At 52.9% G+C, this 24,564-nt stretch overlaps 1 protein-coding gene across 1 annotated transcript in view; it reads left to right on the top strand.

Annotated features, from left to right (window-relative positions):
* Positions 1–24,564, top strand: part of LOC137328116 (mucin-6-like) — a 553,886-nt gene that overhangs the window by 317,974 nt on the left and 211,348 nt on the right. Inside the window, exons 18-21 of the mRNA XM_067994296.1 lie at positions 3,579–3,716; positions 7,195–7,353; positions 10,086–10,180; positions 11,493–11,625. Of these exons, the coding sequence (XP_067850397.1) occupies positions 3,579–3,716; positions 7,195–7,353; positions 10,086–10,180; positions 11,493–11,625 (525 nt within the window). The remainder of the gene's footprint in view (positions 1–3,578; positions 3,717–7,194; positions 7,354–10,085; positions 10,181–11,492; positions 11,626–24,564) is intronic.

Below are 24,564 nucleotides of genomic sequence, written 5' to 3'. Positions count from 1 at the left end.
TTTTAAAGGGGGTGCAGGAACAGAGAGACCTGGGGGTGTATGTACACAAATCTTTGAAGGTGGCAGGACAAGCTGAGAAGGCTGTTAAAAACATATGGGATCCTGGGCTTTATTAACAGAGGCACAGAGTACAAAAGCAGGGAAGTTATGCAAAACCTTTGTAAAACACAGGTTAGGCCTCAGTCTGTATTCAATTCTGGGCACCACACTTTAGAACAGAGAAGGTTAAAGGGAGAATTAATAGAGGTTCTCAAAATCATGAATGGCTTTGATAGAGTAAATAAAGAGAAACTTTCTAGTGGCAGAAGGGTCGGTAGCCAGAGGACACAAATTTAAGGTGATCGTCAAAATGGCCAGAGGTGACATGAGGAAACATTTTTTTAAGCGGAGAGTTGTTATGATCTGGAATGCACTGCCTGATAGGGTGGTGGAGCAGATTCAATAATAACTTTCAAAAGGAAATTGGATAAATACTTGAAGGGAAAAAAAATACAGGACTATGGGGGAATGAACAGGGGTACAGGACTAATTGGATAGCTCTTTCAAAGAGCCAGCACAGGCATGATGGGCCAAATGGCCTCCTCCTGTGCTGTACCTACGATGATACAATGAAAATATCGTGACACCATGGGAGTCTGCTGACACAGCTTCCTTCACCAGCACCACACCTGCTGAAGTCAGCTAATTTCACCTCTCGCTCCAGATGTGGGTGCACGGGTGCTGGTGGGAGCACCTCTCATGCGGCCTATCCTGTTTGACATCTTCTTCCTCCTCCTCTTCTGAACATGTCACCTTGGGGTATCCTCATTGGGAAATCCATTGATGCAGGTAAAGGTGCTGGAGGGAAAAAATAAATAAAGATAGCAGGCACAAACACCCAAGAAAGCTGAAGTGTCAGTAAAGAAAAATAACCAAAATGGCCAAAAAATACTTCAGGTAACACTCGGGTCCCTTTTTGATCTCCTGCCTAATGTCCACCCTTAGCAACCCCAGACACCAGATTTCGTGGCCATTGTCTCAGACTGAACCGGACTATTTACCATCTCGGCATTATATTCAACCTGAAACTGAGCTTTCAACCCCATTTACTCCCCATCACAAAGACTGCCTACTTCCACCTTAGTAACATTGCCTGCCTCAATCCATCAGCCGCTGAAACCTTCATCCATAATTTTATCATCTCTGGACTCGACTAGTCTAATGTTGTCCGAGCTGACCTCCCGTCCTCCATCCTCTGTAAATTTAACTCATCCAAAACTCTGCAGCTCATTATCCTATCTCGCACCAGGCCCCGCTCACCTCATCACTCTTTTTCTTGCTCACCTACAGTGCCTCTCGTTCTCCCAAAGCCTCCAATTTAAAGTTCTCATCCGCCTGGCCTCGCCCCTCCTTATTTCTAACCTCTTACAACCCTACAATCCCCCACCCCCTCCCACACACCCGAACTCTCCATTCCTCTGGCTCTGGCCTTTTGTGTCTACACTCTCCTTTTACCCCTAGGCCGTCTAGGCCTCAAACTCTTAAATTCCCTCCATAAACCCCCTCTGCCACCCCACCTCCTTTAAAACTCTCTTTAAAACCCACATCTTTGACTAATCTTTTGCTGACCCCTCCTAATGTCACCTCCTTTAGTTCGGCGTCCATTCTTGTCTGATTGTGCCTCTGTGAAGTGCCATGGGACTTTTTCTACATTAAAAGCACGATACGAACGTGATTTGGAATTAGCGCCCAGCACACCAGCACCCTGGGAAATGGAGCGAGGGAGTCCCACTGCCTTCTCTGAAGCTCCCACCTACTTCGGATGGGGGTTTCTGACTCCCACCCCAGGCCTGGCAAGAAAGCCCAGTGGGGCCGGAAATGAGCAGAAATCACAGCGTAGTGATTTTTCCCTCACCTTGCGAGCATTACACAATGTCTGCCCCAATTTCAGGTTCAGAGGTACTGTTATGGACACCAAAATTGGGCCAGGCATCTTATATTGGATTTATTAGCATAATACCTTAATTATTAAAAATCAGGTGTTGCTGTTATTTAGAATTTATTTACTATCACAAATGGAAATCGCTTGTACTGAGACTTATATCTCCGTTGGTCACAGTAAGTAATCCTGACAGCCAATTCCCAACTGGCTGTTTCATTAACCGCTTCCCCCGCCCGCCCGCCCTGGGAGAATCCAATATGAATGGCATTTGAATTTCAATATAGGTAAGTGTCAGGTGGTGCATTTTGGTAGGAAGAATATGGAGGCCACATACTCCTTAGAAAGTAAGTCTAACTGAGGTAGAGGAGCAAAGGGACCTAGGGGTACAGATACACAAATCACTAAAGATAGCGACACAGGTTAGTAAGGCCATAAAAAAGGCAAATCAAGCACTGGGGTTTATTTCTAGAGGGAAAGAATTGAAAAGCAAAGAAGTTATGTTAAACTTGTACAGTACCTTGGTTTGACCACACTTGGAGTATTGTGCACAGTTCTGGTCTCCATATCATAAAAAGGATATAGAGGCATTGGAGAAGGTGCAAAAAAGATTCACATGGGTGATACCAGAACTGAGAGGTCATATCTATCAGGAAGGATCAAACAGGCTGGGGATTTTTTCTCTCAAATAGAGAAGGCTGAGGGGTGACCTAATAGAGGTCTTAAAGTTTATGAAGGGATTCGATAGGGTAGACGTAGAGAAAATGTTTCCATTTGTGGGGAGACCAAAACTAAAGGCCATAAATATGATAGTCACTAATAAATCCAATAGGGAATTCAGGAGAAACTTCTTTACCCAAAGATGGTAAGAATGTGGAACTCTCTACCACAAGGAGTGGTTGAGGTGAATAGCATAGATGCATTTAAGGGGAAGCTGGATAAACACATGAGGGAGAAAGGAATAGAAGGATATCCTGATAGGGTTAGATGAAGAGGGGTGGGAGGAGTCTCCTGTGCAGCATAAACACCAGCATGGACCAGTTGGGCAGAATGGCCTGTTCCTGTGCTGTACATTCTATGTGATACATGTTTATGTATGAAAATATATTTATAGTAACTGTGATTATGTCACCTTGATATAGCAGTGTGAAAAAGGTCACGTGACCTTACTAAAATCACACCGCCATCCATACATAAATATAATTCATATTTAATATTAATCTTCACATCTAAGCTTTATTCAATTACCTACCCGACTTGTGGTGCAGAATATATGATGATATGCTATGAGATATGAATCCCATCATACTTCAGGCTTATAATTGTTTTTAGAGTCAACCCACTTGTAGATCATAAATTGGATCGCACGTCTCATCATGCATCTCTCTCTCATCTCTCCCCACTCCCCCCATCTCTCTTATAAATAGGCTGTCCCAATACAGATTTGCTTTAATTCCCCACACGCACCCTCCAGCAATACTGAGTGGAAACTCTAAAAATGTTCCTTGATAATTTCTCTGTCCCTCCAAGTGAGAGATGAGTGATGGAACCTTCATGGCCTCGCCATTGCTGTTTCACACCGTACAGCAGAGAATGCATTCGCCCCACAGTGTGGCCACTGACCATGAACATTCATTTTAATGATCCTGCTTTCTTTCAGGGAACATTACGATTTACAGACAGTCCTCCACCTACATTCAGATGAGCACTCTGTCTGGCCTTGAAATGCAGATCCTGGTTGGCCCCGTTTTTCAGGCGTATGTTAATATTGGAAATGATTTCTTTGGCAGCAGCTCTGGTAAGAGTTTAAGCACTGTTAATAAACACTACTAAACAGCATTTTTAAAGACTAAAGACATCTTCATACACACACCAGACACACAAACACACGTGCAAACACACACACAAACACACGTGCACACACACACACACACACAAACACATGTACGCACACACACAAACACACGTGTGCACACACACAAACACACGTGCGCACACACACACACAAACACACGTGCACACACACAAACACGTGCACACACACACACACACACGTGCACACACAAACACATGTGCACACACAAACACACATGCACACACACAAACACGTGCACACACACACACGTGCACGCACACACGCACACACACACGTGCACACACGCACGCACACACACGCACGTATACACACACACACATACACACACACAAACACACGTGCACACACACACCACACACACATTCCACATTTACATCCTTGATCAACAATAATTAGGAGTGAGCTTTGAAAAAGTTGTGGGGCTTCTGGTTGACGTGAGATAAAAGGATCTGTAACTCCCAACAATGGGATGTGCTGCCAGCAGTGTTACCGAGTGGAGACAGCTACCTTCCCAGGATAATCGTGGGCTGAATATTTAGATAATTCACCTTTTAGCGTGAGCTCAGCTGGAAACAGGAGCCGCCCATGCGCCCGAAGATCGCACTCCCTGCCTCACTGTAAATTGTGAAGAAGTGTTCAAGGAAATTGCAAAAATACATAGATTAAACAAGTAGGCAGAATGGTGGCCAATGTAATTTAACACAACAAAATGTAAAGGTAGCACAAATAAGAATGGCAGTTGAGAATACAGTCTGAACAGGTATATGCTGGAGCTGTCAATGAGCAAAGGCATTTAGGGGTCCACATGCTTAAGTCATTAAAAATTAGCTCACCGGCATCCAAAAATTGTAATAGGAAGCTTAGCTTCATCATGAGATATGGAATATGTCAGACCTGATTTAGAATATTGTGCTGTTTTGGGTTCCCCACCCTAGGAAGGACATAGGGAGTCCAGAGAGCTTCAGCAGCATAACACCTGGGCTGAAAATGATGTGGAGATGCCGGTGATGGACTGACGTTGACAATTGTAAACAATTTTACAACACCAAGTTATAGTCCAACAAATTTATTTTTAATTCCACAAGCTTTCGGAGGCTTCCTCCTTCGTCAGGTTAACGGTGTGGAAATCAATACCGTTCACCTGAGGAAGGAGGAAGCCTCCGAAAGCTTGTGGAATTAAAAATAAATTTGTTGGACTATAACTTGGTGTTGTAAAATTGTTTACAATCGGGCTGAAAATGACTGAGCTATGGTGAGAGATTGGGTAAACACGGAATTAAATTCTCTAGGGCTGAGCGGTTTAAAGGGCAATCCAATTGAATGTTTAAAATAATGAAGGGAATTCAGAACAAGGGGACATCATCTTAAGATCGGAACTGAGCCAGCTCATCGTGAATCCAGGGTAAGGGTGTGAGAATGTGGAATGCACTGATCCTGCGAGGCCTTAGACACACAATTCATTGAGGGAGTTTAAAAGGGAGATAGTCATTTACTTGGGAAACAAGGGGCGTATGAAGGGATGTGGAGAAAGATTGGAATTGAAGAAATAAAGCTAGCATGGCCAACAAAATGGCAGAGCAGGCTCGATGGGCCGAACGGCCTAACTCCTGTTCCTGTTTTCCTATGTACAACCTGTTTATAACCTGGAGAAATGTCTGACCTCTACTGATCGCAACATGCCCAAGATTAGAAATTGGAAGATTGTGGGATCATTCCATATCTCAGTGCTCCGACTCACCACACCTCACTGCTGACTCGGGGAGGGGCATGTGATGACTGTTCTCACATTGGTTCACGCAGTTTACCTTTTTCTCAGCATCTGACCCCCTTTGTCACTGACTCCAACATGATCACCGGTGAGAAACGGGAGGTTTCAGTGCCCCCATGTAATTTGAAAGAATAAAAGTTGGTGGGAAGGGCTGGAGGAGCGACTAAAGGTACAACTTCTGCTCTTTGAATGTGAGACAATGATGATATTATTTGTTGTACAACCACTGTGCAATTGACGAAACAGCAACGTTATATAAAATAGATGTTGGGAAACGTGGATCATATATCGGCCCAGAACCTACTTACCTTGGACGCCGCTCCGTAATGGCGTCCGTTCCAACCGCTGTCGAATCCTTCGGAGCGAGTTCGCGAATGAGCACATGCGCATTAAAACCCCGAAATCGCGAACTTGCTCCGAATGGTTCAACGGCGTTTTGATGGTCCCGAATTAAAGGGCCAACCACGCCACAATCAATACAATCAAACATAATCACCAAACAATCGTAAACTGGCCCATCATCCCAGCTGGAACAAAGATACGTAGGCCCCGAGAAGGTTCACTCGACAATACCAGCCCGACACTACTTATTAAAAGCGCGGAGATTTATAATGACCGCAAAACAACAAAACAATACATTTTAAAAATGTGGAATGTCTAATTATTCCTATTTTAATATTTTTTAATCATTAACGTTTAATTTCTGTATGTTTCAGTACATTATAAATAATTTCCTTGCCTTTTTATAATGAGGTATGTTATTGTGTTAAATTTATATTTAGACTAACACAGCGAATGTCACTTTAAATGAATGAATATTACTAGCCCGCTTGTGAGTGGGACTACCATTCTCACAGTCTTTGCATCCGCACGCGGCCTGCGCTGATCCCAGAGTGTACACAGCCTGCGCTGATCCCGGAGCGCACGCGGCCTGCGCTGATCCCGGAGCGCACGCGGCCTGCGCTGATCCCGGAGCGCACGCGGCCTGCGCTGATCCCGGAGCGCACGCGGCCTGCGCTGATCCCGGAGCGCACGCGGCCTGCGCTGATCCCGGAGCGCACGCGGCCTGCGCTGATCCCGGAGCGCACACGGCCTGCGCTGATCCCGGAGCGCACACGGCCTGCGCTGATCACGGAGCGTACACGGCCTGCGCTGATCACGGAGCGCTCATGGCTTGCGCTGATCTTGATGCGCACGTGGCCTGTGCTGATCACGGAGCGCACGCGGCCTGCGCTGATCTCGAAGCGCACGCGGCCTGCGCTGATCTCGAAGCGCACGTGGCCTGTGCTGATCACAGAGCACACGTGGCCTGTGCTGATCACGGAGCGTGTTACTGGAGAAGATTTCAAAATTAAGCAAATGGACGTCGTGGCCTACGCAGTGAGTATATTCGTATTTTTTTATCTGCAGGATGTGCAGAGAGCCTTGCCACGCTGGACGGAGCAAGTTCTGGCCTGTGGTTTCATTACTCCAGAGGCTAGAGTGCTTGCTGGCAGCAGTGGTAAGGCCGGATGGTTTAGTTGGAGATAACAGATACTTAGCATAGTTAATGTGACTGCTACACGACAAAGTGTTTTATAAATGAGATTCTGGGCTTCATAATTGTGATATGCAGCGTTTGTCCTGTTGTAGGACTGTGTGGTAATTTCAATGGTGATCCCAAGGATGATTTCAGGAGTAGTATGGGAATGTTGGAACGCACTGCTGCACCTTTCGTGAATTCCTGGCAAGTTGATCACCACTGTGAACCCGCTATTAACAAACAGCCATACACGTCTGTCTCGTCAAATTGTAAGTGTGCTGATCCTCGGTCATTAAGGGCTCGATGGTCCAGGCCAATGGGATGAAAGTCTCCCCTGCCTGTTGTCTGTAAGGGGATAATTTTCTGATTTGCGCCTGGCGCGCTGGCGGAAAACTGCAGGTGCACAGCCCGTGATTTCCCAATATGCACTCGAAGATCCAAACTCGCAAGGTCCACTTGAAATGAATATGAGCAGCAAAACCTCAGTTCCCAGTGGACATGCTCCACAGCACATAACTGTATCCAATTCAGCAACAATTGGTATCCGATTGTAATTGGTAGCACTCTCACCTCTGTGAGTTCGAGCCCCACTCCAGCAACTGAGCAGACAGCCGAGGCTGACAATACTGCACCGAGGGTGTGCTGCATTGTCTTTCGGATCGGATATTAAACTGAGGAGCCATAAGTTTGCTCAGGTGGATGTAAATTCCATGGCAGTATTGGAAGAAGAGCAAGAAGTTCTCTCAGTGAGCATTCCTTCCTCAATCAACACAACCAAAAACACATTGGGGTCGATTTTAACCACCCTTCCGCCCCTCCCCTCCCGGGTGGGAATGGTGCGAGGGACGGGATAACATTGGGCGAGTGGAACTTACCGGCTCGAGATTGCTTCATCTCGCCCAAGGCCATTCTTTTTTCATGCTGGTCGAGGCTCCGCGGAGGAGGCCTAACTGATGTCATCGGTGCCACGACGCTGTTTTGACTGGGACTGAATGAGCGCCTGGGTGGCTACAGACAAGAGAAACATGGCGGGAGGCAGCAGCGTGACAAGAGGAGGCTGAGTTAAGTTTCCTTATTTTACTCTTTGGGATTCCTTGGGGGCCAGGTGTCCCTCTGTGCCCCTGAAGGAATCCTTGAGCCTCCCCTGCTCCTGCCTTCTCTCTCCCTCCCCACACCGGCATCTGTTTGGGAATCCCCTCCCTCAGCACGCCTTACACCAGGGACCGTTCCCTGGGTCTCCAGTTCCCACTCCCGTTCCCGCTCCTGCCACTGGATTTTGAGGTAATTCCCACAGGCTTCCATTGGGGCACAGGTGTGAAAAATTAAAATGAGGCCCAGCAGTTAAAATCGCCTTCAGGCTCCCCACGAGTCTCACCTGAGTTAAAATTAACCCTGTTGTTTTCATTCAACTCATTGCTGTTTTTGGATCTTGCTATGTGCAGGATTGCTTCCATATTTTTCCCACATCGCAAGAGTGACTCCACTTCAAAGTAATTCATTGATAAAGAACTTGCTTTTAGAAAGGAACTTTCACAATCTCAGAACATCCTAAGGTATTTCACAGGCAATCAATTATTTTTGAATTGTAGTTACTGTTTTAATGTAGGGAAGAGCGGCAGCCAATTTGTGCACAGCAAGATCCCACAAACAGCAATGAGATAATGGCCATATAATCTGTGTTAGCAATGTTTGTTGAGAGATGAATATTGGAGAACTCCCTGCTCTTCTTTCAAAAGTGCCATTGGAGCTTTTATGACCACCTAAGAAGGCAGACAGGATCTCATTTTAACAGTACATTTAAAAGACAACACTCTCTCAATAAGTGTCAGCGTAGATTGTATGCGATATTAAATTATAAAGTCTCTGGAGTGCAGCTTGAACACACAACCCTCTGACTCAGTGCAAGAATGCTACCACTGAAGCACCTGGGAGAGCCTGAGAAATAAATCAGGTCCGATATCAATATAAGTTCTTTCCCTGAATCAGAGACCGCACAATGTTTATTTTGCGTAAAGAAAAATATCATCCTGATTTTGGGATTGCCACAGTATTTTGAGGTTGTAGCTGAGGCACATCATTGGAATTGTTTTAAGGGAGCTTTACTCTGTATCTAATCCGTGCTGTACCTGCCCTGGGAGTGTTTGATGGGACAGTGTAGAGGGAGCTTTACTCTGTATCTAACCCATGCTGTACCTGCCCCGGGAGTGTTTGATGGGACAGTGTAGAGGGAGCTTTACTCTGTATCTAACCCGTGCTGTACCTGCCCTGGGAATGTTTGATGGGACAGTGTAGAGGAAGCTTTACTCTGTATCTAACCCGTGCTGTACCTGCCCTGGGAGTGTTTGATGGGACAGTGTAGAGGGAGCTTTACTCTGTATCTAACCCATGCTGTCCCTGCCCTGGGAGTGTTTGATGGGACAGTGTAGAGGGAGCTTTACTCTGTATCTAACCCATGCTGTACCTGCCCTGGGAGTGTGTGATGGGACAGTGTAGAGGGAGCTTTACTCTGTATCTAACCCGTGCTGTACCTGCCCTGGGAGTGTTTGATGGGACAGTGTAGAGGGAGCTTTACTCTGTCTCTAACCCGTGCTGTACCTGCCCTGGGAGTGTTTGATGGGACAGTGTAGAGGGAGCTTTACTCTGTATCTAACCCGTGCTGTACCTGCCCTGGGAGTGTTTGATGGGACAGTGTAGAGGGAGCTTTACTCTGTATCTAACCCGTGCTGTACCTGCCCTGGGAGTGTTTGATGGGACAGTGTAGAGGGAGCTTTACTCTGTATCTAACCCGTGCTGTACCTGCCCTGGGAGTGTGTGATGGGACAGTGTAGAGGGAGCTTTACTCTGTCTCTAACCCACGCTGTGCCTGCCCTGGGAGTGTTTGATGCTGACACTGTTAATCTTTGTTCCATTTCCCAGACCTAACCTTGATGAACAATAAATATGTTATTAGGGGTTTTATCACACATCAATGACAGAATATATTTGATGTTTTATTTAACAGGGGGTTACCCTCCAAACAAGTGCCGTCTGCTGGTGGACATGACCAGCATTTTTGGACGATGCCATAATTTAGTGGATCCTATGCCATTCGAAGAGGTGACAACGTTCCTGCTTTTACTGGGACTCAGCACATTGTTTTATAACTCACTGCTTTTCTTCATTTACTGAGATATTTCAGTGAGGTTTTGGATTTATGGTGCACTTGGATTTCAAGGATAATTTTACCCATTGCCATGGTATCTGCTGCAGCCAATAATGTTCAAAACAAGGACATAAATCTGTGACCTTCAGTCCATGCAGCTCACATCATCCAGCTCTCGCTCCAGATCCTATCTCCCACTTTGTTCACCTCTCCCTACCTCAGAGACATGTCTATCAACTTGTTAATGAAGAATTGATCCCGTTCCGAGGGAATCCTTTGTTCAGATGTCTTTTAAGTGTGATTTCATTACTCCCACCGCTTAATTCAGCTTGGCGCTTTCCTTAGTGTGTAATGATTGGCCGGGGATTGCCTTGGAGCTGCTCCGTCTCCTATGCCGCATCTCCAAGGAAATTCCGGGTTGTCTCTGGTTGTCTTTCTTGGCCTAATTTGAATAACTGCACGTGACTTTCTGCACTGTTTGAAAAGTTCTCTCGGCAAGTGAAGAAATGGCAACTTGACCTTGAAAGCAAAATGTGAATAAAGCATGTGATAGGAGAGCAGAGATCAGCCTGTTGGTGTGGTCGTGCAGCGTTGTGTTGAACTGGAACATGGTCCTCACTCACTGTGTTCCTGATCCCAGCCCGGGGAGGGCAGACACTTCCCCACCAGCAGTAGATTGAGCCAGCCTCTGATGGCCTGTAACAGAGTGGCATTGATAATGGCCTGGCAGCACATTGCAGCCTGCCTGCCTGCCCGCTCACACATTGAGCCACTTGGTTGTGAGTGGTGCAGGGAGGTTGATCGAAACAGAACACAGAAAGATTCGAACGAGTAGCTCCTCGGGGCTGTTTCTTCAGCCTCTGAATCAGACGACTCATTCGCATATGGGCTGATGCTCAAACACTTTACTCTTCGAGCATTTGCATTGTGGGCCCCTCCCACTCCTAAAATCACCACCAAACACCGGCCAGCCCATGTACATCAGATCAGGCAGGCATCAAACTGACCCCAAAATCCCAACTCATCGGAAATTCCCAGCTCAGTCGGGACCTGGCTCGTTCAGTCATGCCAGTCTGAAATCTTCCAGATCCTCCGGTGTGGATTCAGTCTCGGATTGTGGTAACACACGGACTATTCCAACACGGTTCGTTTCTTTCAAAAGTTTCTTTCAGTCAATGGGTCACCAAAAGCGGTGCAGAATTATCTGGAATTAGGTTTTCAAGGACTTGCTCGATTTTAAATTTTGCTGTTTATATCCGATTTCAGAAATGCCAATTTGAGGTGTGCACCTATGAAAGGACTCAGGCATTTCTGTGCGAAGCCCTTGGGTCTTATGCTCGTGCTTGTGCAGCAAAGGGACAGCTCTTAAATGGATGGAGGAATACAGTGCAAGGCTGCAGTAAGTATACAGTAAGAGAAACAGTACATGCAGGGTCCGGGGAGTGTGTCAGTACTCACAGGGGTCCGGGGAGTGTGTCAGTACTCACAGGGGTCCCGGGAGTGTGTCTGTACTCACAGGGGTCCCAAGAGTGTGTCAGTACTCACAGGGGTCCGGGGAGTGTGTCAGAACTTACAGGGGTCCCAGGAGTGTGTCAGTACTCACAGGGGTCCGGGGAGTGTGTCAGTACTCACAGGGGTCCGGGGAGTGTGTCAGTACTCACAGGGGTCCAGGGAGTGTGTCAGTACTCACAGGGGTCCGGGGAGTGTGTCAGTACTCACAGGGGTCCCAGGAGTGTGTCTGTACTCACAGGGGTCCGGGGAGTGTGTCAGTACTCAGGGGTCCGGGGAGTGTGTCAGTACTCACAAGGGTCTGGGGAGTGTGTCAGAACTCACAGGGGTCCGGGGAGTGTGTCAGTACTCACAGGGGTCTGGGGAGTGTGTCAGAACTCACAGGGGTCCGGGGAGTGTGTCAGTACTCAGGGGTCCGGGGAGTGTGTCAGAACTCACAGGGGTCCGGGGAGTGTGTCAGTACTCAGGGGTCCGGGGAGTGTGTCAGAACTCACAGGGGTCCCAGGAGTGTGTCAGTACTCACAGGGGTCCCAGGAGTGTGTCAGTACTCACAGGGGTCCGGGGAGTGTGTCAGTACTCACAGGGGTCCGGGGAGTGTGTCAGTACTCACAGGGGTCCGGGGATGTGTCAGTACTCACAGGTATCCCAGGAGTGTGTCAGTACTCACAGGGGTCCGGGGAGTGTGTCAGTACTCACAGGGGTCCGGGGAGTGTGTCAGTACTCACAGGGGTCCCAGGAGTGTGTCAGTACTCACAGGGGTCCGGGGAATGTGTCAGTACTCACAGAGTCCCGGGAGTGTGTCAGTACTCACAGGGGTCCCAGGAGAGTGTCAGTACTCACAGGGGTCCGGGGAGTGTGTCAGTACTCACAGGGGTCCGAGGAGTGTGTCAGTACTCACAGGGGTCCGGGGAGTGTGTCAGTACTCACAGGGGTCCGGGGAGTGTATCAGAACTCACAGGGGTCCGGGGAGTGTATCAGTACTCACAGGGGTCCGGGGAGTGTATCAGTACTCACAGGGGTCCCAGGAATGTGTTAGTACTCACAGGGGTCCCAGGAGTGTGTCAGTACTCACAGGGGTCCGGGGAGTGTATCAGTACTCACAGGGGTCCCAGGAATGTGTCAGTACTCACAGGGGTCCCAGGAGAGTGTCAGTACTCACAGGGGTCCCAGGAGTGTGTCAGTACTCACAGGGGCCCCAGGAGTGTGTCAGTACTCACAGGGGTCCAGGGAGTGTGTCAGAACGCACAGGGGTCTGGGGAGTGTGTCAGTACTCACAGGGGTCCGGGGAGTGTGTCAGAACTCACAGGGGTCCCAGGAGTGTGTCAGTACTCACTGGAGTCACGGGAGTGTGTCAGTACTCACAGGGGTCCGGGGAGTGTGTCAGAACTCACAGGGGTCCCAGGAGTGAGTCAGTACTCACTGGAGTCACGGGAGTGTGTCAGTACTCACAGGGGTCTGGGGAGTGTTTCAGAACTCACAGGGGTCCGGGGAGTGTGTCAGAACTCACAGGGGTCCGGGGAGTGTGTCAGTACTCACAGGGGTCCGGGGAGTGTGTCAGTACTCACAGGGGCCCCAGGAGTGTGTCAGTACTCACAGGGGTCCCAGGAGTGTGTCAGTACTCAAGGGGCCCCAGGAGTGTGTCAGTACTCACAGGGGTCCCAGGAGTGTGTCAGTACTCACAGGGGTCCCAGGAGTGTGTCAGTACTCACAGGGGTCCGGGGAGTGTGTCAGTACTCACAGGGGTCCCAGGAGTGTGTCAGTACTCACAGGGGTCCGGGGAGTGTGTCAGTACTCACAGGGGTCCCAGGAGTGTGTCAGTACTCACAGGGGTCACAGGAGTGTGTCAGAACTCACAGGGGTCCGGGGAGTGTGTCAGTACTCACAGGGGTCCCAGGAGTGTGTCAGTACTCACAGGGGTCTGGGGAGTGTTTCAGAACTCACAGGGGTCACAGGTGTGTGTCAGTACTCACAGGGGTCCCAGGAGTGTGTCAGTACTCACAGGGGTCCGGGGAGTGTGTCAGTACTCACAGGGGTCCCAGGAGTGTGTCAGTACTCACAGGGGTCCCAGGAGTGTGTCAGAACTCACAGGGGTCCGGGGAGTGTGTCAGTACTCACAGGGGTCCCAGGAGTGTGTCAGTACTCACAGGGGTCTGGGGAGTGTTTCAGAACTCACAGGGGTCCCAGGAGTGTGTCTGCACTCACAGGGGTCCGGGGAGTGTGTCTGTTATCACAGGGGTCCCAGGAGTGTGTCAGTACTCACAGGGGTCCGGGGAGTGTGTCAGTACTCACTGGTGTCCGGGGAGTGTGTCAGTACTCACAGGGGTCCGGGGAGTGTGTCAGAACTCACAGGGGTCCGGGGAGTGTGTCTGTAATCACAGGGGTCCGGGGAGTGTGTCAGTACTCACAGGGGTCCGGGGAGTGTGTCAGAACTCACAGGGGTCCGGGGAGTGTGTCAGAACTCACAGGGGTCCGGGGAGTGTGTCAGAACTCACAGGGGTCCGGGGAGTGTGTCAGTACTCACAGGGGTCCGGGGAGTGTGTCAGTACTCACAGGGGTCCGGGGAGTGTGTCAGAACTCACAGGGGTCCGTGGAGTGTGTCTGTAATCACAGGGGTCCCAGGAGTGTGTCAGTACTCACAGGGGTCCGGGGAGTGTGTCTGTACTCACAGGGGTCCCAGGAGTGTGTCAGTACTCACAGGGGTCCGGGGAGTGTGTCAGTACTCACAGGGGTCCCAGGAGTGTGTCAGTACTCACAGGGGTCCCAGGAGTGTGTCAGTACTCACAGGGGTCCGAGGAGTGTGTCAGTACTCACAGGGGTCCGGGGAGTGTGTCTGTACTCACAGGGGTCCCAGGAGTGTGTCAGTACTCACAGGGGTCCGAGGAGTGTGTCAGTACTCACAGGGGTCCGGGGAGTGTGTCAGTACTCACAGGGGTCCCAGGAGTGTGTCAGTACTCACAGGGGTCCCAGGAGTGTGTCAGTACTCACAGGGGTCCGAGGAGTGTGTCAGTACTCACAGGGGTCCCAGGAGTGTGTCAGTACTCACAGGGGTCCCAGGAGTGTGTCAGTACTCACAGGGGTCCCAGGAGTGTGTCAGTACTCACAGGGGTCCGGGGAGTGTGTCTGTATTCACAGGGGTCCCAGGAGTGTGTCAGTACTCACAGGGGTCCGGGGAGTGTGTCAGTACTCACAGGGGTCCCAGGAGTGTGTCAGTACTCACAGGGGTCCCAGGAGTGTGTCAGTACTCACAGGGGTCCGGGGAGTGTGTCAGTACTCACAGGGGTCCGGGGAGTGTGTCAGAACTCACAGGGATCCCAGGGGAGTGTCAGTACTCACAGGGGTCCGGGGAGTGTGTCAGTACTCACAGGGGTCCGGGGAGTGTGTCAGAACTCACAGGGGTCCGGGGAGTGTGTCAGTACTCACAGGGGTCCGGGGAGTGTGTCAGAACTCACAGGGGTCCGGGGAGTGTGTCAGTACTCGCAGGGGTCCGGGGAGTGTGTCAGTACTCACAGGGGTCCAGGGAGTGTGTCAGTACTCACAAGGGTCCCAGGAATGTGTTAGTATTCACAGGGGTCCCAGGAGTGTGTCAGTACTCACAGGGGTCCGAGGAGTGTGTCAGAACTCACAGGGGTCCCAGGAGTGTGTCAGTACTCACAGGGGTCCCAGGAGTGTGTCAGTACTCACAGGGGTCCCAGGAGTGTGTCGGTATTCACAGGGGTCCGGGGAGTGTGTCAGTACTCACAGGGGTCCCAGGAGTGTGTCAGTACTCACAGGGGTCCCAGGAGTGTGTCAGTACTCACAGGGGTCACAGGTGTGTGTCAGTACTGACAGGGGTCCCAGGAGTGTGTCAGTACTCACAGGGGTCCGGGGAGTGTGTCAGTACTCACAGGGGTCCGAGGAGTGTGTCAGTACTCACAGGGGTCCCAGGAGTGTGTCAGTACTCACAGGGGTCCGGGCAGTGTGTCAGTACTCACAGGGGTCCGGGGAGTGTGTCAGTACTCACAGGGGTCCCAGGAGTGTGTCAGTACTCACAGGGGTCCCAGGAGTGTGTCAGTACTTACAGGGGTCCCAGGAGTGTGTCAGTACTCACAGGGGTCCGGGGAGTGTGTCAGTACTCACAGGGGTCCCAGGAGTGTGTCAGTACTCACAGGGGTCCGGGGAGTGTGTCAGTACTCACAGGGATCCCAGGGGAGTGTCAGTACTCACAGGGGTCCGGGGAGTGTGTCAGCACTCACAGGGGTCCCAGGAGTGTGTCAGTACTCACAGGGGTCCCAGGAGTGTGTCAGTACTCACAGGGGTCACAGGTGTGTGTCAGTACTGACAGGGGTCCCAGGAGTGTGTCAGTACTCACAGGAGTCCCAGGAGTGTGTCAGTACTCACAGGGGTCCGAGGAGTGTGTCAGTACTCACAGGGGTCCCAGGAGTGTGTCAGTACTCACAGGGGTCACAGGTGTGTGTCAGTACTGACAGGGGTCCCAGGAGTGTGTCAGTACTCACAGGGGTCCCAGGAGTGTGTCAGTATTCACAGGGGTCCGAGGAGTGTGTCAGTACTCACAGGGGTCCGGGGAGTGTGTCAGTACTCACAGGAGTCCCAGGAGTGTGTCAGTACTCACAGGGGTCCCAGGAGTGTGTCAGTGCTCACAGAGTCACGGGTGTGTGTCAGTACTCACAGGAGTCCCGGGAGTGTGTCAGTACTCACAGGGGTCCCAGGAGTGTGTCAGTACTCACAGAGTCACGGGTATGTGTCAGTACTCACAGGAGTCCCTGGTGTGTGTCAGTACTCACAAGAGTCCCGGGAGTGTGTCAGTACTCACAGGAGTCCCGGGAGTGTGTCAGTCCTCACAAGAGTCCCGGGAGTGTGTCAGTACTCACAGGAGTCCTGGGAGTGTGTCAGTACTCACAGAGTCACGGGTGTGTGTCAGTACTCACAGGAGTCCCGGGAGTGTGTCAGTACTCACAGGAGTCCCGGGAGTGTGTCAGTACTCACAAGAGTCCCGGGAGTGTGTCAGTACTCACAGGTGTCCCAGGATTGTGTCAGTACTCACAGAGTCACGGGTGTGTGTCAGTACTCACAGGAGTCCCGGGAGTGTGTCAGTACTCACAGGAGTCCCAGGAGTGTGTCAGTACTCACAGGAGTCCCGGGAGTGTGTCAGCACTCACAGGAGTCACGGGAGTGTGTCAGTACTCACAAGACTCCCGGGAGTGTGTCAGTACTCACAGAGTCCCGGGAGTGTGTCAGCACTCACAGGAGTCCCGGGAGTGTGTCAGTACTCACAGGAGTCCCAGGAGTGTGTCAGTACTCACAGGGGTCCGGGGAGTGTGTCAGTACTCACAGGGGTCTGGGGAGTGTGTCAGTACTCACAGGGGTCCGGGGAGTGTGTCAGTACTCACAGGGATCCCAGGGGAGTGTCAGTACTCACAGGGGTCCGGGGAGTGTGTCAGTACTCACAGGGGTCCCAGGAGTGTGTCAGTACTCACAGGAGTCCCAGGAGTGTGTCAGCACTCACAGGGGTCCCAGGAGTGTGTCAGTACTCACAGGGGTCCCAGGAGTGTGTCAGTACTCACAGGGGTCACAGGTGTGTGTCAGTACTGACAGGGGTCCCAGGAGTGTGTCAGTACTCACAGGCGTCCCAGGAGTGTGTCAGTACTCACAGGGGTCCGAGGAGTATGTCAGTACTCACAGGGGTCCGGGGAGTGTGTCAGTACTCACAGGGGTCCGGGGAGTGTGTCAGTACTCACAGGAGTCCCGGGAGTGTGTCAGTACTCACAGGAGTCACGGGAGTGTGTCAGTACTCACAGGAGTCCCAGGAGTGTGTCAGTACTCACAGGGGACCGAGGAGTGTGTCAGAACTCACAGGAGTCCCAGGAGTGTGTCAGTACTCACAGGGGTCCGAGGAGTGTGTCAGAACTCACAGGGGTCCCAGGAGTGTGTCAGTACTCACTGGAGTCACGGGAGTGTGTCAGTACTCACAGGGGTCCGGGGAGTGTGTCAGAACTCACAGGGGCCCCAGGAGTGTGTCAGTACTCACAGGAGTCCCAGGAGTGTGTCAGTACTCACAGGGGTCCGAGGAGTGTGTCAGAACTCACAGGGGTCCCAGGAGTGTGTCAGTACTCACTGGAGTCACGGGAGTGTGTCAGTACTCACAGGGGTCCGGGGAGTGTGTCAGAACTCACAGGGGCCCCAGGAGTGTGTCAGTACTCACAGGGGTCCCAGGAGTGTGTCAGTACTCACAGGGGTCCCAGGAGTGTGTCAGTACTCACAGGGGCCCCAGGAGTGTGTCAGTACTCACAGGGGTCCGGGGAGTGTGTCAGAACTCACAGGGGTCCGGGGAGTTTGTCAGTACTCACAGGGGCCCCAGGAGTGTGTCAGTACTCACAGGGGTCCGGGGAGTGTGTCAGCACTCACAGGAGTCCGGGAGTGTGTCAGTACTCACAGGTGTCCGGGGAGTGTGTCAGTACTCACAGGGGTCCGGGGAGTGTGTCAGAACTCACAGGGGTCCGGGGAGTGTGTCTGTAATCACAGGGGTCCCAGGAGTGTGTCAGTACTCACAGGGGTCCGGGGAGTGTGTCTGTACTCACAGGGGTCCGGGGAGTGTGTCAGTACTCACAGGGGTCCCAGGAGTGTGTCAGTACTCACAGGGGTCCCAGGAGTGTGTCAGTACTCACAGGGGTCCGGGGAGTGTGTCAGTACTCACAGGGGTCCCAGGAGTGTGTCAGTACTCACAGGGGTCCGAGGAGTGTGTCAGTACTCACAGTGGTCCGGGGAGTGTGTCAGTACTCACAGGGGTCCGGGGAGTGTGTCAGAACTCACAGGGGTCCCAGGAGTGTGTCAGTACTCACAGGGGTCCGAGGAGTGTGTCAGTACTCACAGGGGTCCCAGGAGTGTGTCAGTACTCACAGGGGTCCCAGGAGTGTGTCAGTACTCACAGGGGTCCCAGGAGTGTGTCAGTACTCACAGGGGTCTGGGGATGTGTCAGTACTCACAGGGGTCCCAGGAGTGTGTCAGTACTCACAGGGGTCCGGGGAGTGTGTCAGTACTCACAGGGGTCCGGGGAGTGTGTCAGAACTCACAGGGATCCCAGGGGAGTGTCAGTACTCACAGGAGTCCCGGGAGTGTGTCAGTCCTCACAAGAGTCCCGGGAGTGTGTCAGTACTCACAGGAGTCCCGGGAGTGGATCAGTACTCACAGAGGCACGGGTGTGTGTCAGTACTCACAGGAGTCCCGGGAGTGTGTCAGTACTCACAGGAGTCCCGGGAGTGTGTCAGTACTCACAGGGATCCCAGGGGAGTGTCAGTACTCACAGGGGTCCGGGGAGTGTGTCAGCACTCACAGGGGTCCCAGGAGAGTGTCAGTACTCACAGGGGTCCCAGGAGTGTGTCAGTACTCACAGGGGTCACAGGTGTGTGTCAGTACTGACAGTGGTCCCAGGAGTGTGTCAGTACTCACAGGAGTCCCAGGAGTATGTCAGTACTCACAGGGGTCCGAGGAGTGTGTCAGTACTCACAGGGGTCCGGGGAGTGTGTCAGGACTCACAGGAGTCCCGGGAGTGTGTCAGTACTCACAGGAGTCACGGGAGTGTGTCAGTACTCACAGGAGTCCCAGGAGTGTGTCAGTACTCACGGGGGTCCGAGGAGTGTGTCAGAACTCACAGGGGTCACAGGAGTGTGTCAGTACTCACTGGAGTCACGGGAGTGTGTCAGTACTCACAGAGTCCCGGGAGTGTGTCAGTACTCACAGGAGTCACGGGAGTGTGTCAGTACTCACAGGAGTCCCAGGAGTGTGTCAGTACTCACAGGGGTCCGAGGAGTGTGTCAGAACTCACAGGGGTCCCAGGAGTGTGTCAGTACTCACTGGAGTCACGGGAGTGTGTCAGTACTCACAGGGGTCCGGGGAGTGTGTCAGAACTCACAGGGGTCCCAGGAGTGTGTCAGTACTCACTGGAGTCACGGGAGTGTGTCAGTACTCACAGGGGTCCGGGGAGTGTGTCAGAACTCACATGGGTCCGGGGAGTGTGTCAGTACTCACAGGGGCCCCAGGAGTGTGACAGTACTCACAGGGGTCCCAGGAGTGTGTCAGTACTCACAGGGGTCCCAGGAGTGTGTCAGTACTCACAGGGGCCCCAGGAGTGTGTCAGCACTCACAGGGGTCCGGGGAGTGTGTCAGAACTCACAAGGGTCCGGGGAGTGTGTCAGTACTCACAGGGGCCCCAGGAGTGTGACAGTACTCACAGGGGTCCCAGGAGTGTGTCTGCACTCACAGGAGTCCGGGAGTGTGTCAGTACTCACAGGTGTCCGGGGAGTGTGTCAGTACTCACAGGGGTCCGGGGAGTGTGTCAGTACTCACAGGGGTCCCAGGAGTGTGTCAGTACTCACAGGGGTCCGGGGAGTGTGTCAGAACTCACAGGGGTCCGGGGAGTGTGTCTGTACTCACAGGGGTCCCAGGAGTGTGTCAGTACTCACAGGGGTCCGGGAGTGTGTCTGTACTCACAGGGGTCCCAGGAGTGTGTCAGTACTCACAGGGGTCCGGGGAGTGTGTCAGTACTCACAGGGGTCCCAGGAGTGTGTCAGTACTCACAGGGGTCCGAGGAGTGTGTCAGTACTCACAGGGGTCCGGGGAGTGTGTCAGTACTCACAGGGGTCCGGGGAGTGTGTCAGAACTCACAGGGTTCCCAGGAGTGTGTCAGTACTCACAGGGGTCCGAGGAGTGTGTCAGTACTCACAGGGGTCCCAGGAGTGTGTCAGTACTCACAGGGGTCCCAGGAGTGTGTCAGTACTCACAGGGGTCCCAGGAGTGTGTCAGTACTCACAGGGGTCTGGGGATGTGTCAGTACTCACAGGGGTCCCAGGAGTGTGTCAGTACTCACAGGGGTCCGGGGAGTGTGTCAGTACTCACAGGGGTCCGGGGAGTGTGTCAGAACTCACAGGGATCCCAGGGGAGTGTCAGTACTCACAGGGGTCCGGGGAGTGTGTCAGTACTCACAGGGGTCCGGGGAGTGTGTCAGAACTCACAGGGGTCCCAGGAGTGTGTCAGTACTCACAGGGGTCCGGGGAGTGTGACAGTACTCACAGTGGTCCGGGGAGTGTGTCAGAACTCACAGGGTTCCCAGGAGTGTGTCAGTACTGACTGGAGTCACGGGAGTGTGTCAGTACTCACAGGGGTCCGGGGAGTGTGTCAGAACTCACAGGGGTCCGGGGAGTGTGTCAGTACTCACAGGGGCCCCAGGAGTGTGTCAGTACTCACAGGGGTCCCAGGAGTGTGTCAGTACTCACAGGGGCCCCAGGAGTGTGTCAGTACTCACAGGGGTCCGGGGAGTGTGTCAGAACTCACAGGGGTCCGGGGAGTGTGTCAGTACTCACAGGGGCCCCAGGAGTGTGTCAGTACTCACAGGGGTCCCAGGATTGTGTCTGCACTCACAGGAGTCCGGGAGTGTGTCAGTACTCACAGGTGTCCGGGGAGTGTGTCAGTACTCACAGGGGTCCGGGAAGTGTGTCAGAACGCACAGGGGTCCGGGGAGTGTGTCTGTAATCACAGGGGTCCCAGGAGTGTGTCAGTACTCACAGGGGTCCGGGGAGTGTGTCTGTACTCACAGGGGTCCCAGGAGTGTGTCAGTACTCACAGGGGTCCGGGGAGTGGGTCAGAACTCACAGGGGTCTCAGGAGTGTGTCAGTACTCACAGGGGTCCGAGGAGTGTGTCAGTACTCACAGGGGTCCCAGGAGTGGGTGAGTACTCACAGGGGTCCCAGGAGTGTGTCAGTACTCACAGGGGTCCCAGGAGTGTGTCAGTACTCACAGGGGTCCGGGGATGTGTCAGTACTCACAGGGTTCCCAGGAGTGTGTCAGTACTCACAGGGGTCCGGGGAGTGTGTCAGTACTCACAGGGGTCCGGGTAGTGTGTCAGAACTCACAGGGGTCCGGGGAGTGTGTCAGTACTCGCAGGGGTCCGGGGAGTGTGTCAGTACTCGCAGGGGTCCCAGGAGTGTGTCAGTACTCACAGGGGTCCCAGGAGTGTGTCAGTACTCACAGGTGTCCGGGGAGTGTGTCAGTACTCACAGGGGTGCCAGGAGTGTGTCAGTACTCACAGGGGTCCCAGGAGAGTGTCAGTACTCACAGGGGTCCGGGGAGTGTGTCAGTACTCACAAGGGTCCCAGGAATGTGTTAGTATTCACAGGGGTCCCAGGAGTGTGTCAGTACTCACAGGGGTCCGAGGAGTGTGTCAGAACTCACAGGGGTCCCAGGAGTGTGTCAGTACTCACAGGGGTCCCAGGAGTGTGTCAGTACTCACAGGGGTCCCAGGAGTGTGTCGGTATTCCCAGGGGTCCGGGGAGTGTGTCAGTACTCACAGGGGTCCCAGGAGTGTGTCAGTACTCACAGGGGTCCCAGGAGTGTGTCAGTACTCACAGGGGTCACAGGTGTGTGTCAGTACTGACAGGGGTCCCAGGAGTGTGTCAGTACTCACAGGGGTCCGGGGAGTGTGTCAGTACTCACAGGGGTCCGAGGAGTGTGTCAGTACTCACAGGGGTCCCAGGAGTGTGTCAGTACTCACAGGGGTCCGGGCAGTGTGTCAGTACTCACAGGGGTCCGGGGAGTGTGTCAGTACTCACAGGGGTCCCAGGAGTGTGTCAGTACTCACAGGGGTCCCAGGAGTGTGTCAGTACTCACAGGGGTCCCAGGAGTGTGTCAGTACTCACAGGGGTCCGGGGAGTGTGTCAGTACTCACAGGGGTCCCAGGAGTATGTCAGTACTCACAGGGGTTCGGGGAGTGTGTCAGTACTCACAGGGGTCCGGGGAGTGTGTCAGTACTCAGAGGGGTCCCAGGAGTGTGTCACTACTCACAGGGGTCCCAGGAGTGTGTCAGTGCTCACAGGGGTCCGGGGAGTGTGTCAGTACTCACAGGGGTCCGGGGAGTGTGTCAGTACTCACAGGGGTCGGGGGAGTGTGTCAGTACTCACAGGGGTCCCAGGGGAGTGTTAGTACTCACAGGGGTCCGGGGAGTGTGTCAGTACTCACAGGGGTCCCAGGAGTGTGTCAGTACTCACAGGGGTCACAGGTGTGTGTCAGTACTGACAGGGGTCCCAGGAATGTGTCAGTACTCACAGGGGTCCCAGGAGTGTGTCAGTACTCACAGGGGTCCGAGGAGTGTGTCAGTACTCACAGGGGTCCGGGGAGTGTGTCAGTACTCACAGGAGTCCCAGGAGTGTGTCAGTACTCACAGAGTCACGGGTGTGTGTCAGTACTCACAGGAATCCCGGGAGTGTGTCAGTACTCACAGGAGTCCCAGGAGTGTGTCAGTACTCACAGGGGTCCCAGGAGTGTGTCAGTACTCACAGAGTCACGGGTGTGTGTCAGTACTCACAGGAGTCCCGGGAGTGTGTCAGTACTCACAGGAATCCCAGGAGTGTGTCAGTACTCACAGAGTCACGGGTGTGTGTCAGTACTCACAGGAGTCCCGGGAGTGTGTCAGTACTCACAGGGGTCCCAGGAGTGTGTCAGTACTCACAAAGTCACTGGTATGTGTCAGTACTCACAGGAGTCCCTGGTGTGTGTCAGTACTCACCAGAGTCCCGGGAGTGTGTCAGTACTCACAGGAGTCCCGGGAGTGTGTCAGTACTCACAGAGTCACGGGTGTGTGTCAGTACTCACAGGAGTCCCGGGAGTGTGTCAGTACTCACAGGAGTCCCGGGAGTGTGTCAGTACTCACAGGAGTCCCGGGAGTGTGTCAGTACTCACAGAAGTCCCGGGAGTGTGTCAGTACTCACAGGAGTCCCGGGAGTGTGTCAGTACTCACAGGAGTCCCGGGAGTGTGTCAGTACTCACAGGAGTCCCGGGAGTGTGTCAGTACTCACAAGACTCCCGGGAGTGTGTCAGTACTCACAGAGTCCCGGGAGTGTGTCAGTACTCACAGGAGTCCCGGGAGTGTGTCAGTACTCACAGGAGTCCCAGGAGTGTGTCAGTACTCACAGGGGTCCGGGGAGTGTGTCAGTACTCACAGGGGTCCGGGGAGTATGTCAGTACTCACAGGGGTCCGGGGAGTGTGTCAGTACTCACAGGGGTCCCAGGGGAGTGTCAGTACTCACAGGGGTCCGGGGAGTGTGTCAGTACTCACAGTGGTCCCAGGAGTGTGTCAGTACTCACAGGAGTCCCAGGAGTGTGTCAGCACTCACAGGGGTCCCAGGAGTGTGTCAGTACTCACAGGGGTCCCAGGAGTGTGTCAGTACTCACAGGGGTCCGAGGAGTATGTCAGTACTCACAGGGGTCCGGGGAGTGTGTCAGTACTCACAGGGGTCCGGTGAGTGTGTCAGTACTCACAGGAGTCCCGGGAGTGTGTCAGTACTCACAGGAGTCCAGGGAGTGTGTCAGTACTCACAGGAGTTACGGGAGTGTGTCAGTACTCACAGGAGTCCCAGGAGTGTGTCAGTACTCACAGAGTCACGGGTGTGTGTCAGTACTCACAGAGTCCCGGGAGTGTGTCAGTACTCACAGGGGTCCCTGGTGTGTGTCAGTACTCACAGGGGTCCGGGGAGTGTGTCAGTACTCACAGGGGTCCCAGGGGAGTGTCAGTACTTACAGGGGTCCGGGGAGTGTGTCAGTACTCACAGGGGTCCCAGGAGTGTGTCAGTACTCACAGGAGTCCCAGGAGTGTGTCAGCACTCACAGGGGTCCCAGGAGTGTGTCAGTACTCACAGGGGTCCCAGGAGTGTGTCAGTACTCACAGGGGTCACAGGTGTTTGTCAGTTCTGACAGGGGTCCCAGGAGTGTGTCAGTACTCACAGGGGTCCCAGGAGTGTGTCAGTACTCACAGGGGTCCGAGGAGTATGTCAGTACTCACAGGGGT

The sequence above is a fragment of the Heptranchias perlo genome, chromosome 12 (assembly GCF_035084215.1).
Source record: "Heptranchias perlo isolate sHepPer1 chromosome 12, sHepPer1.hap1, whole genome shotgun sequence".
Classification (NCBI taxonomy): Eukaryota; Metazoa; Chordata; class Chondrichthyes; order Hexanchiformes; family Hexanchidae; genus Heptranchias; species Heptranchias perlo.
Note: the sequence above shows the minus strand (reverse complement) of the source record. Positions and strands in the feature narration are given on the sequence as shown.